Source organism: Rattus rattus, chromosome 8 (genome assembly GCF_011064425.1).
Source record: "Rattus rattus isolate New Zealand chromosome 8, Rrattus_CSIRO_v1, whole genome shotgun sequence".
In the NCBI taxonomy this organism is placed as follows: domain Eukaryota; kingdom Metazoa; phylum Chordata; class Mammalia; order Rodentia; family Muridae; genus Rattus; species Rattus rattus.
In genome coordinates, this window is record NC_046161.1 from 68,242,724 (window position 1) to 68,261,461 (window position 18,738).

Consider the following 18,738-nt stretch of genomic DNA (forward strand, 5'->3'; position numbering starts at 1 on the left):
GGTTGCCTCATCCAGCCTTGATATGAGGGTTTATGCTTAGTTTTATTTCATCTTGTTATGTCGTGTTGTGTTTGGTTAATTTCACCGGGATGACCGATCTTTTCTGAAGGGAAACAGAGAGGCGGCAGATCTGGGAGAGGAGTGAGCAGGAGGGGAGCACTGTGAGCAGAGGCTTCAGTTGGGGTGTAATGTATGAGAGAAGAATAAAGAAAACAACTTGAGAAAACCTTTGTGAGTTGGCCATCCCAGCATCCCTCACGTTGGTTGGCCATGTAACCAAAAGGGCGCCTTCTTGTCAACTGACTTGATTTTTCATGACATGAAGATGATTTCCTTCCAGACAAGCTGTACTTCCTTCTAAATTATCTGCACTGAAACTGAACCATACAGAGAAAGCAAGTGATAGAATGAAATCATAGCAAGTGCAATTACACTCACGATTGCATAATGGCACTCAAGATGTGGCAACCATGTGACTCTCAACTGGAAAGTAGATGCATTTTCTACATCTATAATCATCGTCAGTCTCTGTGACAGATACATTCAAGCCTTTGTCAAGAGAAACGTGAACTCTTCCAATCAAGAACCCAGAAGGTAAAAAGAGCTGAGTTATCTTATTATATCAAAGTCAGCACCTATGTGATAGTTTACATAAAACTCACATAAAGCTCAGTTATAATGTATGGTTGTTTCTTTATAGTAACTGTTTTTTCAATAATGTAACTTTACTAACCACATAATACACATGACTGAATTATGGTTAATTTTAAATTAAAAATCAAATTTTCATTGTATCATTACTCTTATGTGTAGAAACATCAAGGAAATACACCAGCCCAGTTACCCGAAGAGTTGGCTTCCCGTGCATGAGGACGCACGCAGGGAGCGCATCTTTTAATGCAGACCAACGTTGGTCTGAATATGTAGTGCAGACCAACGCTCTGCTTCCTTCTCAGTCCCACTATCAATGTGTCTCAGAATGTACAGACTCCGAATTGTTCAATTGATATTTTATTCAATCCCGATCTTACATGCATTGGCCTCTAAGTGTGATTTGGGCCTGTCTGGACAAAAAACTTTACCTTAAAGACTCTTCTGGATCTAAAATGGCTGTGTCATAGAAAAACCTCTCATTCCACACAGAAATGAGAAAAGCATAAAGTGAAAATATTACTCTGAGGAATTATAGCTTATTGTCAAAAGATAAGTACAAGTAATATGCATTCTGCAAAGCCAGGATGAGAAGTATGTGATGGAGGACAGTTAAAGCAGAAAATTAGCTCAGCAGGTGACATAAAAAGTGTTGTTGTCTAGGCGATGAAGGCCAACATTCTGCTTCCTTCTATGTCCCTCTCAGTAGATGATACCAGACTACATGACATGTGGTCAAGGGGATCATATCTAAGAGATACTACAAGCTCTGTGTCTTGACTCCTCTAAATTAATGTTGAGGGGCTGTAGATGGCCCTACAGTGGAAAGCACTGGTTCCTCTTCCCAAGGACCCATGTTCAATCCCCAGCACCCATATGGAGGTTTATAACTGTAACACCAGTTCCAGGAGAGCCAACACCCACTTTGGGCTTCCTCTGGCACTGCATGCATGTGTGATGCTCAGGTGTACATGGCAAACAAAACATCCATACACATAAAAGTAATCATATTAATATTTTAAAATTCATATTGAAATTTCATCCTCAAGGCACCCATACTGGTGGTGTAGTCTTCGATGTGTAATTAGACCATGAGAGACCTGCCCTTGTAATAACACCTTACTAAAACCTTTCCTCCACTGCCATCTTGTCCCTTTGCCATGTGAGAACTGGAGTTCCCTCATCTGATGCATGTATACTCTAGTTCTCTCATGGAAATAGCATAAAGCCCTCCCGCACCCCAGAGTCCTCTGGCATGTTCCCTTCACATGCTCAGCCTTTGGAAACGTGGGAAGTTAAGCTCTATCCCTTATAATTTAAACAGCCTCAAATATTCGTTATTCTTAGCAAACCAGAAGACTCAGACCAAGGGTCAGAAGATATTACAAGCACCATTCACATCCACTCCTTTTGTCCTGGTGCTTTTGATATAAACAAATGTACATTTTCTCGCCACTGCTACTACTTCTAATTGTATTTGTTATATTTATTTATATTATGTCTATGAATGTTTTGGCTGAATGCATCCATGCATGTGAGTAGCGCCTACAGAGGTCAGAATAGGGCTGTGGATTCCATGGACTTACAGGTGGTTGTAAGCCTCTACGAACAGGCTGGAAGCTCAACCGGGGTCCTCTGCAAAAGCAACAAGTGCTCTTAACTCTGAGCCATCTTTCTCTCTAGACCCATGCCAAGCCATCTCTCCAAGTCCGCTAATAATTTCTAAACCAACTCACTTTCCATTTTTAAATCCACTTTGATCCAGATTGCAACTAGTTTCATCCTTTTCAGTTGCATCCCCTACTGTCCAGGAGAGGTTGTCTGAGAATCAACAGCAGGGAGAGGTATTTGAGCCCTGGCTACCCTTTAGGCGAGATCACCAGGCAGGCTGCGTTCAGCTGCACAGATCTGAGGATCTGCTTTCTCATCAGCAGGATGAAGATATCAATAGTCTTGGCGAATGGCCTTCATTTGGTCCTTTTATACAACAAAGGCAGAAACAAGATGTGGGTGAGATACTAATTAGCTGTGTGTGTGTGTGTGTGTGTGTGTGTGTGTGTGTGTGTGTGTAGTACCTGGGAGCAGAGACAAAGGGTGAGTGAGAGAACAGAGCATGGGAAAGAGGCAGGGAAGTGGTGTTCCCAAGATGGCTGCTGCAGACTGTGACACTGGTCTGTGACAGTGGCCTGGCTATGACATCCTGGGATCCCCAGATATACCTGGCTGCTCTAAAGGTTGAGGATTCCTTGCAGTTGTACAGAAGCTGCCAATCTTTGATGAATGAGGAGCGCCGAGGAAGTCACCCGACATTGGAAAGACTGAAGCAGCAGTCTGAAAGATGGAGGTGCCGATCTGAGGGAACGGGCTATGGAACATGGTCACAGACTATGGCACACTGCAGCTGTAACTGCACTCACAGGAAAGCTGGTGGGGGTGGGGCTCATGGCGCTCTGGAGACACCTTAGGCACCTCCTGAGCCAGCATGCAGAATTGGGTGGTAAAATGCAAAGCACTTGACCCTGTAGCGGAGTTAGGGTGAATTAATGTGAATGATTTAATGACTTCATTTTATGTCCTAGCCATATTGTTAGTAATATATAATGATTATACAACAATAACTAAATGATCGTACATTAACCATCCAGCTAGTTAATGATTGTTGCTGCAGTTTTTCTTTTATTTCTAACCACGATGTCATACACACTATACATTCAAGTTGATGCCAACAAGTGGCCTCTTAGAGACATTGAATTACAGTTTGAAGAGCCACTTGTTTCCCACAACAGGAAGCCCAGGAAATTATTTCTTAATTGCCTTCACTTGGACTCTGATGGTATCAAGGAAAGAATTCATTTTGATTGGATCATGAGTATAAGTTTGTGTGTGTGTGTGTGTGTGTGTGTGTGTGTGTGTGCTTGTGTGTGTGTGAAAATGCATAAATGCATCAGTGTATAGGTGAGGAAGCCAGAGGTCAATGTCAGGTGTCTTCTTGATTACTTTCCACATCATCTTTTGACACGGGATCCCTCACTGAATATGGAGCTTGCTGATTCAGCTAGACTGGCTGGCTGCCAAGGTTCAAGCATACTCTTATCTGTGCCTAAGCTCAGTTTTGAGCTTACGGGTGTATACCGCCTGTACTGGCTGGTTTTGTGTGTCAACTTGACACAAGCTGAAGTTATCACAGAAAAAGGAGACTCAGTTGTGGAAATGTCTTCATGAGATCCACCTGTAAGGCATTTTCTCAACTAGTGATCAAGGAGGAAGGACCCAGCCCATTGTGTGTGTGTGTGTGTGGGTGGTGTTATCCCTGGGCTGGTGGTCTTGGGTTCTATAAGAGAGCAAGCTGAGCAAGCCAGGGGGAACAAGCCCTGGCCTCTGCATCAGCTCCTTCTTCCTGACCTGCTTGAGTTCCAGTCCTGACTTCCTTCCATGAACAGCAACATGGAAGTGTAAGCTGAATAAACCCTTTTCTCCCCAACTTGCTTCTTGGTTATGATGTTTGTGCAGAGATAAAAACCTGGACTGAGACACCACCACATCAAGATAGTACACAAGTTCTGGGGATTCATACTCAGTCCCACATGTTTGTGCAGCAAGTCCTTCACTGACTGAGCCATCTCCCTAGCTCTGGATGCATATTCTTTTACCTTGTTTTCCCAAAAACCTACCCAGAGTTCCAACACCCCTGAGCACTCGCTAAATGCTGCTTCATTTGGCTTGGTTGTCTTTGCTGCTACTGCCTCCTCCCCCAAAAGACATTAACAAGCTGGATAGTCCAGGCAGTTGTGTGCTCCTGTGTTTCATGAAAACATTCAGAAATGCAACTATTAGGCTCTGCCAGTTTCACAAAACTGCCTAAACACAGCGCTCCTCTGAGATTCAAATACCAGAAATAACCATATAATTGATCATTTCCCCAAATGCATTCTGGGCCCTCATTTCAGCTTATAGGAGAAATGTACTAGGAGATAATCAGAGCACTTGCTTCCTGCCTCATATTTCTCAGAAATAGTTTATGATCTGAAATAGAAGTCATCATGCCTATTAGGTGGGCTGGCTTCTGCTGCTAATTTACTGTTTGAACAGAAGCTTATATCATTGTTAAGTACTTATTTTCTTTCTTTCAATGAAAGGATGGCTTATCTGCATTTAAAGTATGGAGTATGAGCTGTAAAGAAGTTAAACAACTTACCAACAATTGCACAACTTGTAGGGCGACTGCAGGCACTGTGCCTATAACCACATTTGGCTGTGACAGTTGGCTATTGATCATTGAAACAAATGATAAAGGTGTGGGCCTTGCAGCCTGGTTAGGGAGGCATCCGGGAGAGATACTTCGTCAGTACTATGGGCACCGCTGTTTTCTTTGACCCCATGCTAAAAATAGTACAAAAACCTGACATCCTGACAGTTTTACAAATTTGTTTGTATCTCTACTACAGAGAGGTGACAGATTGGGAGAGGGCAAGACACGGAGTCAAGAAGATTATTTGAAAGGATCTCACTAAGTCCAGGCAAGAAAGAGCTGAGTGGTAAGATGAATGCAGAGAGGCGTTAGCTTTGATCCTGCTGTCTGCAGGACCTACGGGTAATACCTATCTACAGAGATATAATAGTCACTTTCAATGGAAAGTTGTATTTTTGCTTTTGTTTGTTGTTGTTTTTACTTCTGAGAGCTTCTGTTGGATTAGCTGAGAGCCAGAAAGAACCACAGCTGATGAATGGGACATGGGACAAGTTCCCATGCTGTGCATACTATTGTCTTTAACAGATGATTGTCCTACGTGGCTGGGAAATCAACCAGTGGATAAAGTATTTTCCATGCAAACATGAGGACCTGTGTCTGGATTCCCACTACCCATGTAGAAGCCATGTTCCGTAGTGTGTGTCTACAACCCCAGCATTGAGAAGGAAGGATGGGTAAATGTTAGGGGCTTGCTGGCCAACCAGTTGAGCTGATACAGTGAGTTCTGGGTTCAGTAAGAGATCTAGCTTCAGAAAGTTAAAGCAGAAAATAATAGAAGAGACCTTCCCATCCATCTCTGTCTCCACATGTACATTTATATACTCATATATATATATACATTTACACATACATATATATATATATACACTCAACTACACTCAAATTCATGTACACATTTCATACACAAACATGCAAACATACACACACTAAAAAAAGAAGAAATAAAAATGGCCAAAGCTATTGAAAAAAAATGCTCAACGCCATAATTATCAACAAATTGTCAACAGAAGCCTATCGCCCTGTTACATCGTCTATTATCAGAAAGAACAATGATAAGGGCTGAGAAAGACATGGACAGACACACACTTTACATGGCCACTGAGAAAACAGCCACTTGGGAAAAGAGTAGGGAGGGTCACCAGAATAGGAGAGTGTGTCATCCAGCATTTCCATTCTGGAGCTATGTAAAGAATTCAAATCAGCATATTAAAGAGATATCTGTACTCCTGTGTTCATGGGAGCAGTCTCTCACTCACAATAGCCTGTAATTACAGTTCCAGGGGATCCAACACTTTCTCCTGGTAACACACACACACACACACACACACACACACACACACAAGCATATGCGCACACACACAGAGTTAAAAATCAAAATAAATCTCAAAAGAAATTGACTATGCTACATCTGTAGAATAAAAGAGTAATTAGCATAAGAACCAAATTCTGTCAATGTTGGCCAGATGAGTAGATAAGTGAAGGTATTGTATAGAGTGAAGTAAGCCAGACACAAGAAAGAGAGAGCAGAAAGCTTGTGTTCAGATGCTAAAGGGACCATGGAAGAGGAAGAATGGAGAACAGATGTTGCACTAAGGATAAGATGTTTCAGGACTGCAGGGATACATTTTAGTAAAGTGTGATGTTGCAAGATGACCACAGTAACAATGTGACATTCAAGATTGTTAAAAGGATATATTTTTAATATTCTTCCCACAGAAATTATAAGTGAATAGGATAAAGAATGTGCTAATTAGCTTGACTAGTGTACTTAGATCAAAATGCCCTAATGGTATCCATAAATATCTGTAATAGTGACAAGTAAAAACTTTCAAAAAGATGATTGCAGACAGTTCTAGAATATTAAGAACAAGTGGTCTAGGTCAAAGTTCATTATACATGCCATACCTAGATTAGCTAGTTTCTACTGTAACCAGTGCCATGATTCTTGCTTTGTAAGAAGATCCAGGGAATGGAGGAAAGAAGAGAACAGGAAGAGAGGTGGAGAGGTGTGTGTGTGTGTGTGTGTGTGTGTGTGTGTGTGTGTGTGTTTGTAGGGGAGGGGATAGAAGAGAGTGATGAATAAAGGGAATAGAGTCAAAAACAGCTATAAAGTAGAAAGAATGGAAGGCATTCTTGAACAAAGTTATGTACTGAATAATTTCTAATGAAAACTTTCTCAGTACTTTTTAAATAGATAATTTCTTGGAGGAGTGGAGGAACCAGGAAGCTGTAAGAGAGAAGAGTAGATTAAAAAATTAAAAGCACTGTTTATTGTTTCCTGCATATGTGGTATGTTTGAGTATACATATGCATAGTATATGCATTCAATGTCGCAGAAGCAAGAAGAGGGTATAGGATTCCCCAGGACTGAAGTTACAAACTGTTAGATGCCTTGTGAGCTCTGGGAACTGAACCTGAGTGCTCTGCAAGAACAGCAAGTGCTCTAAACCACAAAGCCAACTGTCCAGCTTCCGAAGTAGGCGATTTTTAAACTTGGTGATTTACACACAATTGGATAAAACAACTTATTTCTTCTCTACATAATGTGTAGATAATACTAAATACTTTTCATAAAATTTGAAAATTTGTCACTCTAGAGAGATACAAAAATCTTATTTGTTCTGTTTGTTTTTTTTTTTGTCTTTAAGTTTAGAAAATTGTCAGCATATTTCTTTCTTTCTTCTTTTTTTTTTTTGATAACAAATTTGAGGCATTTATTTCCCATTAAAAAGAGTCACTCACACAACCATATGCATACAAATGCCAGCCCAAGTTACTGTATCCAGCAAAACTTTCAATTAACTTAGGTGGAGAAACCAAGATATTCCATGACAAATCCAAATTTACGCAATATCTTTCTACAAATCCAGCCCTACAAAAGATAATAGATGGAAAACTCCAACACAAGGAGAGGAATTACACCATACAGAAAGCAAGAATATTTTCCTTGCAATGAAACCAAAAGAGAGACAGACAAACATAATTCCACCTCTAACAACAAAAATAACAGAAAGCGACAATCACTATTCCTTAATATCTCTCAATGTCAATGGACTCAATTCCCCAATAAAAAGACATAGACTAACAGACTGGATCTGTAAAGAAGACACAGTATTTTGCTACATGCAGGAAACACACCTCAGAGACAAAGACAGACACTACCTCAGAGTAAGTGGCTGGAAAACAGCTTTCCAAGCATATTTCTTTAAGCTGATTCTCTATCAGTTTAAAAAAATAGGAAAATAAAGAGCACACTCTGTGGAGGCATTGCTGTCCAGCATTCAACAGGGCTCTTCATATAGGCCCTGATAACCACCGTGTCAGATCCGGCAAGAGCATATTAAAAATCCAGCTCTGGCCCACACTCTGTCGGTGAGGCCCAGCTCTGGTCTGGACTCCACAGTGGGACCCAGGTGATTCAATGACTGAGAATAAAAGTCTTGGAGATAGGTCAGGAATACTATATATTATATATTCTTATATATTAAGCTGGGCCTCTGGTAAAATAGTACAGTTTGGGTGATGTGTAGGCTAGGTCATCACTGAAAGAGCAGTCCACACACCCAGCCTTCTCACAGACGAGAGATCTCAAGTCATAATTTGATATTGATTCTCATAGCAAAAGCCAAATAGATGTTGGTCACTATCTTGAGGTATATATAACCAAAATTATCAATTTTATTGAAAAAAAGAGAATTAGTTTGGAAGACTTCATCCTATTGGTCCAAGTCATGTATTTATATATGTGTGTGTGTATATTTGTACATATAAACACACATACACATATATACACATACACGATAAGTGGTAATAAGCTTTCATCACGAACCATTTATATAGTCATGCATGACCTTAGCCATTGACCACCATGGAGGTTAGAACTTGAACTCTACTTTGAAGACTGTACTTGTCATTTAGTTCTCTTTCTTCTTCTTGTGAGTATGAAGCCAACACTTGACCTTTCTGTGTGAAACTTGGTTGAATATCTGGATTTTAGTTCAGAAAAGAAACAAGCAGCATATTCAAATACAAGGTGACTCCAGAGCCACAGAAACAGATAGGCAGGGATTAAGGAGAGTAGAGTGAACCCCAGTTAGTGGTTAGTTATGGGCCAGAAGTAAAAAAAAAAAATCAAAGTGTTCTTAATATGACACTGAGTGTGAGTCAGCTATGTAAATGACACAACCCAGCAAGGCTCAGTGACAGGGAAGAATTGGACCCACAGTGGCAGATTTTTTGGCCATAGAGAGTCCAAGATTTCTTACGCTATTAGAATGCTGGTCGTATTTTTTTTTTACAATACCATCACCAAGTAGCCACAATCATTAAGGGTTTCTTTTCTCTAGGCTCTGAAGATAAGAGTTGAAATAACTCAAGTGTCTGAACATGTAATTTGTAATACTATTTTTGGGGTTCTACATCTCTCAGAGATTTCCACCAAGACCTTTCTGGCCAGGTTTGTAAGAAAAGACAGAACTGCTGCCTAATGAGTACTGGGCAGGCACGGGAGCAAGCCTGCTGGCACCAGCCCAAGGCTCTGTAAGCAGATGGCCACAGGCACAAAACCATCAAGGCGATTGGCACCTTGTTGGGTACCGGGAGCAGGAAAGGGCCTGGAAAAGTCCTTCCCTGGCTGCCCTTCCCTCAGAAGCATATTGGGAACACAGGATGGGGAAGATGCCCACTCACTGCCAAGTGGAGCTGAGCTGCCCTTTGAAATCCAGGCTGCTGCAGCTTCCCGGGGAGTCAAGCTGGTGCCTTTCAGTAACCAGAGTGGATCTTAAGGAAATGTGTGCCCATTTCATCTAGTGTGGAGAGAGCCCCTCAGATTCTATTTAAGCTGCCTCGTGGGATTCTGTCACAAGACAATAGACCTCTGCAGATTTTCCTGGATGGTCAAGTACGTGGCACAACCTTTTCTGATTCAGAAATCTCACATTAGATGACAGAGGCACAACCACTGTGTTTTCCAAGAAGTATCACTGAAAGGGTCATTGTTCTAGCAATCTAATTTGTAAGGTCTTGCTAATGTGGAATTTCAAATTTCAATTTAATTTTTAAATAAACTTGTTGTGTATATTTCTAAGACACGAGGAGATAGGTATAGACAATAAAGGTGATTACAGTGAAGCAGATAAACATGTTTATCACCTCACGTGGTCATCCCTTGGTGTTTGTCGAGAACACAAACCCAGAATATATTAAGGATAATCTCTTGTCATCACTCTGCCCCTGGATCCCAGATGAGGCTCATTCCATGGAACCTCCGTTTGTCTCCTTTCCCTCATAAGCCTTGCTTACTCCTCCACTGTCCCTGCTTACCACTGCTTTTCTGACTTTCACTCTATTTGGTTTCTCTTCTAAGAGCTCGAGAGGGAACCCAGAGCTTCTCGTGTGGTCATTTTTCGCTCTGTCAATGAGCTATTCTCAAGCCCTGTGTGCTTTGGTTGAAATGTCTCATATGCATTGCATCCTGTGATATTCTTGTGTTTGGCGTCGCTTAATAAGTGATAACCTAAAAACCCATCCACGTTGTAACAAATGGCAAGATATCCCTTCAGAAAGTCTAACAAGATTTCCTGTTTATATACATCAGTTTCCTTCTTAAAAATCAGGAGCACTGGCTGCTCTTGCAAAGGACCCAGATTTGGTTCCCAACATCCAAAGGATTGCTCATAAGCCCCTGTAACTCCAGGTTCAGGGGATCAAATGTCTCTTCTGGTCTCTGAGGGCACAAGGCACACTGGTGGTACACACACACACACACACACACACACACACACACACACACATCTATCTATCTATCTATCTATCTATCTATCTATCTATCTATCGAATAGAATAATCAGAAACTAATCTTTTAATTGAAGATCCATATTTTTTGAAATATAAGGACTTGCTATATATTGCTTAATATTTCAAACCAATATCTTTAACTTGTTGGACTGTAGTCACATAACCATTATATCACATTAAACACATACACACACACACACACACACACACACACACACACACACACACCATTTTAGGCTTTAAGAAGCTTGCTTAATCCACAGTAAATAAAAAGGTCTAATTTCTAGATTCTACCTACAAAAAAATCTGTCAACTGAATTTCGCTAAAGAGAACCTCCACCAGGTCTTACTCTGATGGGGATGATATTACTCTAATATAATTATATTTACAGAGATATTAGTCTCTTCTGCATTTTCAAACCAGTTCGACATACTTGAGGGCTGCCTCCATTCTATTCTGTTAATTTAGTCAGTAACAAAGTCACAGGCAATGTACCTCCCTACCCTCTTGCTACAACTTTTCTCCTTTAAATACACAGGCTGTGTTGTTTCCTAATGTTAAGACTTTGGAAGGAGAGAAACCTGATTGTCTCAAGTCTTGTACCATTGGATGATAAAAGTGACTGCTGTCTTTGCATCCTGACCCTTCTAGTGAGAAAGTAGCTAAGTTAGGAGTTTTCGATACCAACTGAACAAAATATTCTATAATAGTATTTCAGAATAGCAGATTAATAATTGATCACCTACACATATGCCTTCAGAAAAAAAAATATATATATAAAACACATATTTTAGTGAAAGATGTTAACACTATAATCTGAGATCACATAAAAATATCAAATTTGTTTTTAAAATGAGAGTTTTAAAATGCTATCCCAAGATAAAATAGACATGCAGATAAAATACAATGTAAATAATTGAGGTGTCTACAAATGAGTTTTAGTTAATAAACAAAATCAATGAACTCATGTCTATTCCAAGCTCTGAAATCTCACATTGAAAATTGTTGCCCTTGAAAATTAAGAAAAATAGATCAGTTCTTGTCATTTCTGTAACAGAGAAGTAACTTCTAAACCACTCCAGGGGAAACTCCCCGACTCTCACTTCTTATTAACACAAAGAATGACTCCTGTCTGCTCTGTGGTGTCCTGGGCTCCTGGCCCTATTGCGCCTTTCAGCTTAGTTAGTGGTGTAAGAGATGCTGGCAATCATCCACAGGCCTGGCTTTGCAAACCCTTCTCTTCTTAACATCAGGTTCTAAATTGTAGGTCTACTAAGGGATGCTTATATTTGACTCTCTGTGTTCTCCATTTTTTTAGAATTAAATACCCCTTTCTCCTCACCCTGTGAACCTAGTAGAACCAGGGCATGAATGCCAGGCTGCTTGTTTACGGGTCTGTCCTTTTATTTTCCTCTGCACCTAGGACAAAAATCTCGGTCTACCATTTACAGAGCTAGAGGTGGGCTCGCTTCGATATGAACTATCTGAAATCTCATTTTCATTTTCTTTGTGAGTCCCTTGTTGGGAGAGCTATCTGAACAAAATGAAAATCCTCTCAGAATACATACACATGAATTCTAGCATTTAAACTCGAGTACCTCCAGCCAGGATCTTCTCTTCCAGCTCTGCCATCTGCTTCTTATAAGCCCTTAAAGCTGCTTCTTTGAAGGAAGGTCGGATTCTCTTTGGCTTCATGACCTCTGGTGGCTCTACAGGGAGGTTTTGGTTTTCATCTTCTACTAATTCCATTTCAACTGCTGGCTCATTTAAGGTTTCCAGTTCTCCTTCACTAATGATGTCATCAGCCTGCCCATCATAACCCTCATCTTGTGGGGTCTCATAAGGAGTTTCATAGGAAGGGTGGTCGTAGTCTTTAATGTGTTCATCTACTTCGGTCACACTAGTCCTGTTTTCTAGCTTAGCTAGGACCTGCTCCATCACTTCAACATAGTCCGTCTCACTGTCAGCCACTGGTTCACAGTAGTCCTCCTCTTCCTCAGCTTTATAGTAATAGGGTTCTGTGTAGATATCAGAGTCAAGGGTGGTACTTGACTCATTTGCCGTGGACTGAGACAATGTCCGAAATCTCCCCATTAAGGAAGAGCCGCTGTCCTCACACCCACTGAGACTCTGTGTGCTCTTGGTCCACACCACCTCCAGGGCTGACTTCGCCCTCTGAAGAGTGGATCCAAATTTGGGGAACTTAAAGGTCTTGTCAGAAAGGTCAATGCTTAGCCGACTGTGCCAGGACTTGGGCTGGGCCGCCTCGGAATCATCGCTTTGCAACTCACTTTGACTTCGATACATCATGGATGGATGGCTTTGGTTGGGGTACAGGTCATTAGAGTTGGCTTCCTGATAAGAATCATACTGGCCAACCCACTGGCCTTGTGGTTCATTATCCAGTCCAGGGCATGGAGAAGAGTTGTCATCCTGGGTTAAATCATAGCTCTCCGAGTCATCTTGCAGGTCACTGTGGCACTTGCCAAGGTCATCTAGGTCTTTGCTGGACATGTCCAACTGTTGGTCAGATAAACTGTTGGTGTCATAGTCAAAAGGTTCCTGGGTAGATGAATCTAAACCGTCAGTTCCGTGCCCTGCTTGATTCCACTCCTTCCATGGAGACAGGTCCTCATGCAGTGAGAGCTGGGAGCCACTATAATTGCTTCGGTCTCCAGATGCACACATCACACTGTTGCTCATACCGCTGTCCACTGTTTCTGTATTCTCGATTTCACCCTGCCCTGGTCCTGTAGGAATATTCCCATCCAAACCCTGGTCCTGAGGACCGTGGTACAAGGCAGTCATACCCTCCTGTTTCCTCTGCCAAAGCTCTCGGTCAGAAGAGGAAAGGAAGGAGCTCCCATTAGTTCTACAGAAAAACTGACTTTCAGAAAAGTCCTCTGAGTAAGACTGACACAATTTGGAAAAATCTGATTCAGAGCGACTAAGTTTAGGAGTGAAGAAGTCACTCTGTGAATGCCAGAGTGGTGCGGCTTCCACATAGTGAGGTGTTGGCTTGTCTGATGCTGGCGCTTTGGATGGTCGTTTGTTGTAGTCCGACTTCTGTGACGTTCTGCTGTTAGCTGCTTTGTTCTTAGACCGAGCGCTGTGTGACTTTGAGCTGGACTTAGAAGAACTTCCCTTTGCTGGAGAGTCAGCGTAGCTGCTTCTGCTAAGGTCTGACTCCAGCTCTCTGTCACTGTCATTGGGTGACAGCCAAGCATTCTTCTTGGCTTTGGGCTCTGGTGTGGATAACTTCATATCCATGCTTTCATATGTCTGAGAAGATGGTAATACCCCTTTCTCTTTCCGTTCTCTGATATCATAAGTTAGAATATCTGTGGAGATCGCAATGCCTGTGCCTTTGAGCTTGTATGATTTCTTTAAGACAGAATCCCTTTGCTGAGGGGTTTCAAAGTACACTAGGATGGGTCGAGGTTTTGCATTTGGGCAATCCCTTTGTTGCCCTATCCTCTGAGCAAATTCAATTTTAATAGCATTCGGTACATCAGAGAAACCCATTTTATCTACAAGAATTTGGTACACCACACTTTCCACATATTCATGTCTTTCTTCAGGCACATTTAAAAATCTCAGGCTTACTTTACTCCCCATGTGACCCAAGTGTTTAATGTAATCGTGGATGTCTCTAGTTTCCCTTCGAGCCTGGACAAATCCTGTCCGAAGCTGTTCAATCTCGCTCTGGACAACCTCCACACTGCTGGAGATTTCATCGATAGAGTACTTGAGAGCATTTACATGGCCTCGGAGTTCAGAAAGTTCTGTTTCAATCTGACTTATACCCTGGAGCTCTTTAAAGATCATTTCCATGACATCATGGGTTTGGCTAATACAGCCAGAGGAGCTGAACCCTGGCTCCAAAACATTGGTCTTTGGGTTCCGAGCAGTTCTATCTAAAGATTTGCTTCTTATACCCCAGGTTTTCTTCACAGTGCTCAACTCCGAGTCTGAGGAGACACACTCTTGGCTCTTCTTCCATTTCCTCAGCTTCCGTAGAGCACCCAGTTTTAAGGTGTGGAGGGTGCGCTCCCCATCTGAGCTGCCCTCGGAGGGTGCCAAGCTGCTCGAGCTCTTCCTGTTACGCCTGACCGGCATGGTGTGGGTTGACTGAACCTGGTTTTCAGTGCTGCTCCTTAGCTCATTGAAGGATTCAGAGTACGAGCTCTCAATGGAAGACAGCTCCTGAAGCAGGTCCTCATCACTGTTGGTCACAGCTGTTTGCAGGCCATTGGCGATAGCAACTCGGTAACTGAATGTGGGTGACAGGGAGAAGTCTTTGTGACCTTCTTTGTCTTCTACGGAGAAGTTACGGGTGGATGAGCACTTTGCAATCTTTTTTACAGTGCTTTTCAGGGCATTGGACAATTTAGGGGGTTTGGTGTGGCCAGCAGTAGGGAAATCTTGATCTTTATTCTGCTGACGATTTTCTTTCTTTTTGGTTGTATTTCCCAATTTCTTTGTAAACATTCCTTTGCAAAGCTTATGTATATAAGCTAAAATCAAGCTCTTAAAGAGACTGGCCACCATGGAGAGCAATGAGTGTGAGCTTTTCTAATCCAGGGAAGTGAACAAGGCACTGGGATGGTAGTCTGTAAACCCAAGGCCAGCATCACTGTTCACCAGGGCCATCAACTATCAGAAGGAGCGGGAAAGGAAGTGATGCTCCGCTGGGAGGTCAAGGTTCTGTGGACTCTACCAGCCCAGCTTTACCACTTTTCTGGAAGGAAGGTTTCATAGCTCTTTCATGTCCATGTAACTTCATGATGTATCTGAAAAGGAAGGAATGCTATAATGAGTACCAGAATTCAAGACTGCATTCTTCCAATTTCTAACATTTCCCAAGGTATTTGTGATATGCAATGTGTGCAAAATTGCAGAAGAGGGATGCAGTTCTCAGAGTTTAAATCAAAATGCACTCATTGTGTGATACCCTTTCCTAAACTATTTATTACAATTGAAATGGTGACAGAATGTATCAGGATTGCATTTAAAAAGTCAATAAAATTACAATTTGAATGTGGTCATGTTGCCATCTCCATTCTGTATCTTTTTCTAAATTCACATTTACTAACAGAAGGACATACGTATATTCTTCCTACCCTAAACTCTCCAAATTTATCTTATTTATAGGATCCATGTTTGTTAAGACTTTTTCCATGCAGGCAAGACTTTTTACACTAGAATTAACTTCTTGCTTTTGTAGGAATTCAATAATTGAGCATCTTTTAAACACAGATGAAAATAATCAAAATTAATAATATTTCCAAAGATGAATAATTGCTGAAATCAATGTAGACATCCAATCTGACAGTGAACAAACATGAGTTGAAACACATTTTAAGATTATATTAAATTGAGCAGTGGAAAACAATAAAAGGAATAATGCAGCTGCTTTAAAACTAGAGACACTAAAAGCAAAACGTAAAAGTCCGTGGCTTGAAAGAGCATTGCTAGCTTGAACCACTGGTACAATCTCCTGGCAACATGGCTGAAAATTCATCCTTGGGGTTTATTAGAAACATCATCAGAACTGGATTCTCAAGCCACTAAATAAAATTGTTCCACAAATGGAATAAGCAAACAGATAATCAATAAGGGACGGGTCAAAGTTCTTCCTGAGATTTGTTCTTGAAGAGTGATTGACAGATAGCCATGACACCTTAATGACAGATTGCCTCTCAGACAACAGGAGGAAAAAAGTTTGCTTCCAAAGCTAGTGATTGCACGGCACACTGCCTTCTAAATGGTAGACTCTCAGAAGATTTGTGGAATATTTTATCATTTGAAATATATCCCCGAATAACAATAACACTAAAGTCTATGCTTGTTTTGGAAGAATGCATTTGGGTAGATCAACAGCCTAGTGTAATTCACTAAAGGATACATCACGATCTTCATGTAGTGTTTGTGGAGTCTACTGCTTCTTCGCCTGCCTCCCTCCGCTTGGAACAGTTCCAGCTTCACTTCAGTCAGGCACTGCCGGGATTTGGGAGTACTCTCTGTGGCAGAAAGCCAAGCTTCTCAAGGGAAGGGGTATGTGAATGAAGAAGGCAGGAGAACAGATGCAAAGAGAAGAGAGAGAGAGAGGCTAAAAATTCCCAAGCCTTAGAGGACTCCCACCTTGAGAGTTGCAGGTGCTCTTCTCTGGGATGATTTCTGACTCATTCGCAATTATGAACTAGGACTTATTTTCCACTAATAAATGGTGCGGAGAAGTTGACTCCCCGATGAAATGTGTTCAAAAACTTTATTACGCATGTCTGTGATCTCTCCTTACAAAGAAAAAGACGAAGGAAAATTAAGCTAGAATGGGACAAATGAATCATTTTCAATGAGTTTTGGAAAGAATGAAGTGTTCTACCAATTTCTTCAATCTAAAATATTAAGTTTACCAAGCCCACACACAGATGTCTGTGCTTTGCTGGCATAAAAGCAGTAATTCTGTGACTGTATCTGATGTTCTCACACCTGGACTGTATGGCTTTCATTGTGTCACTGTGGGTGAGAATACTTAGAAGAAGCACCATTCAAATGGAGGTCCTGTCCCACTAGAAATAACCCAAGAGCATGTGTCTGTAACTGCCCTGAGGAATCACCTTCCTCTGTACTCTAACCATACAGAATAGCTTGGTTGCTACAGTCACCCCGCGTTCATCTACACCTCAGTAGTGAATGCTCTGGGGACACAGACCTAATATAAAACTTTTTATATTATATTTTATAATCTACTAATGGATATAAAGCATGCATAAGGGAATGGGAGGTCGGACTTGGTATGAGGAAGCAGGTCAGTGGGGTGTATAATTTTGGTGGCTATATGATGCCCTGACCCCTACTTACTATCATTTCCTGGCAGTTCTGATATGACCACCCTTTTTCTCCCTCAGCTCCCACCTCCGTGGTACCATGCCTTAACTCAAGGCTAGAAAGAGAGAGCTGAGTGAGCACAGACCGAATCTCCACTGGTTTCGTCACCCAGGTGCTGGTGTCAGACAGTTCTTCTAGGGACAGAAAACCCTACTATATCTTCCCAATGCTAATTTCTCTCTCTTTTTTTCAAACGCAAAATTTCTCTAAAACCAATACAATTAATATATGTAAATCTTACCACTGAAAACACCCCAACAGTTTCAGGAGCATATTGCCCCAACAATCTCATTCCAGCGACCGATCAATATATTTTTGATTCAGTATTTTTGAGTTTTTCTAAGCTTTTCTTTCTATCCCAAGTTCCGTTGCCTTGCCCTTCCACCACATCTCTCGTGAATATCTATAAAATGTCCATGTTACCTTAGGCCTAGCAAAGATCAGCTTCAGTCTGGTTACTCCTGGATTTTTGGCACTCAGTCCTCTGTACTCCTATAGTACTTGACTGTAGCTCCATTAAGTAAGCCTCACAATAACCATTTACATGAAATATTTTACCTATGTATGTCTCTGCTTTCCAATTTGACTGTGAACTGCTGACAAGCAAGGGCCATTTAGCTTTAACTATTTACATGGCTGGCCACATCATATTTTCTCAATACCACATCAGCTAAATGAATGAATGCTTAAATGGGAGAACACACTTACTAACTCACTAACACACAAGTCAAATAATAAAGTCAAAGAAGGCAGAAAGAGCTGACCTTGACCCAAACAATCCAGAGAAAATGCACTGAGAAAGATGATCATGGTAGGCCATGCCTATAACTCCAGGATGGAAGGATAAGGCAGGATAATCATTGTCAGATGCCAGGCTGTGAAACATAGTGACTTCTAGCCAGGAAAACCTGGAACAAAGTGAGAATCTGTCTCAAAAATCCAAAGCACCTTGGTGGCCGTAGAGCCACTGATTTGTCAACTGTCTGTGTCCAGTCTAAAATGTGTCATTTCTAAGGTCCAGTGAGCATTATGGAAGATGGAGTGACAGGAATGTATGGGGGGACATCAGGAGAGTACTAAGAAATGCTGCCTTATGAATGTGATATGGCTGTTGCAATCATGAACACAGTTCTGTTCCTTCTGTATAAAA

General features: G+C 41.4%; 1 protein-coding gene across 1 annotated transcript in view; it reads right to left on the reverse strand.

Annotated features, from left to right (window-relative positions):
* The window catches only part of Unc13c (unc-13 homolog C), a 443,880-nt gene extending 428,629 nt beyond the window's left edge, over positions 1-15,251 (reverse strand). The window contains exon 1 of the mRNA XM_032910033.1: positions 12,296-15,251. Within this exon, the coding sequence (XP_032765924.1) occupies positions 12,296-15,248 (2,953 nt within the window). The 5' untranslated portion in view covers positions 15,249-15,251. The remainder of the gene's footprint in view (positions 1-12,295) is intronic.
* Between the last annotated feature and the right edge of the window lie 3,487 nt (positions 15,252-18,738).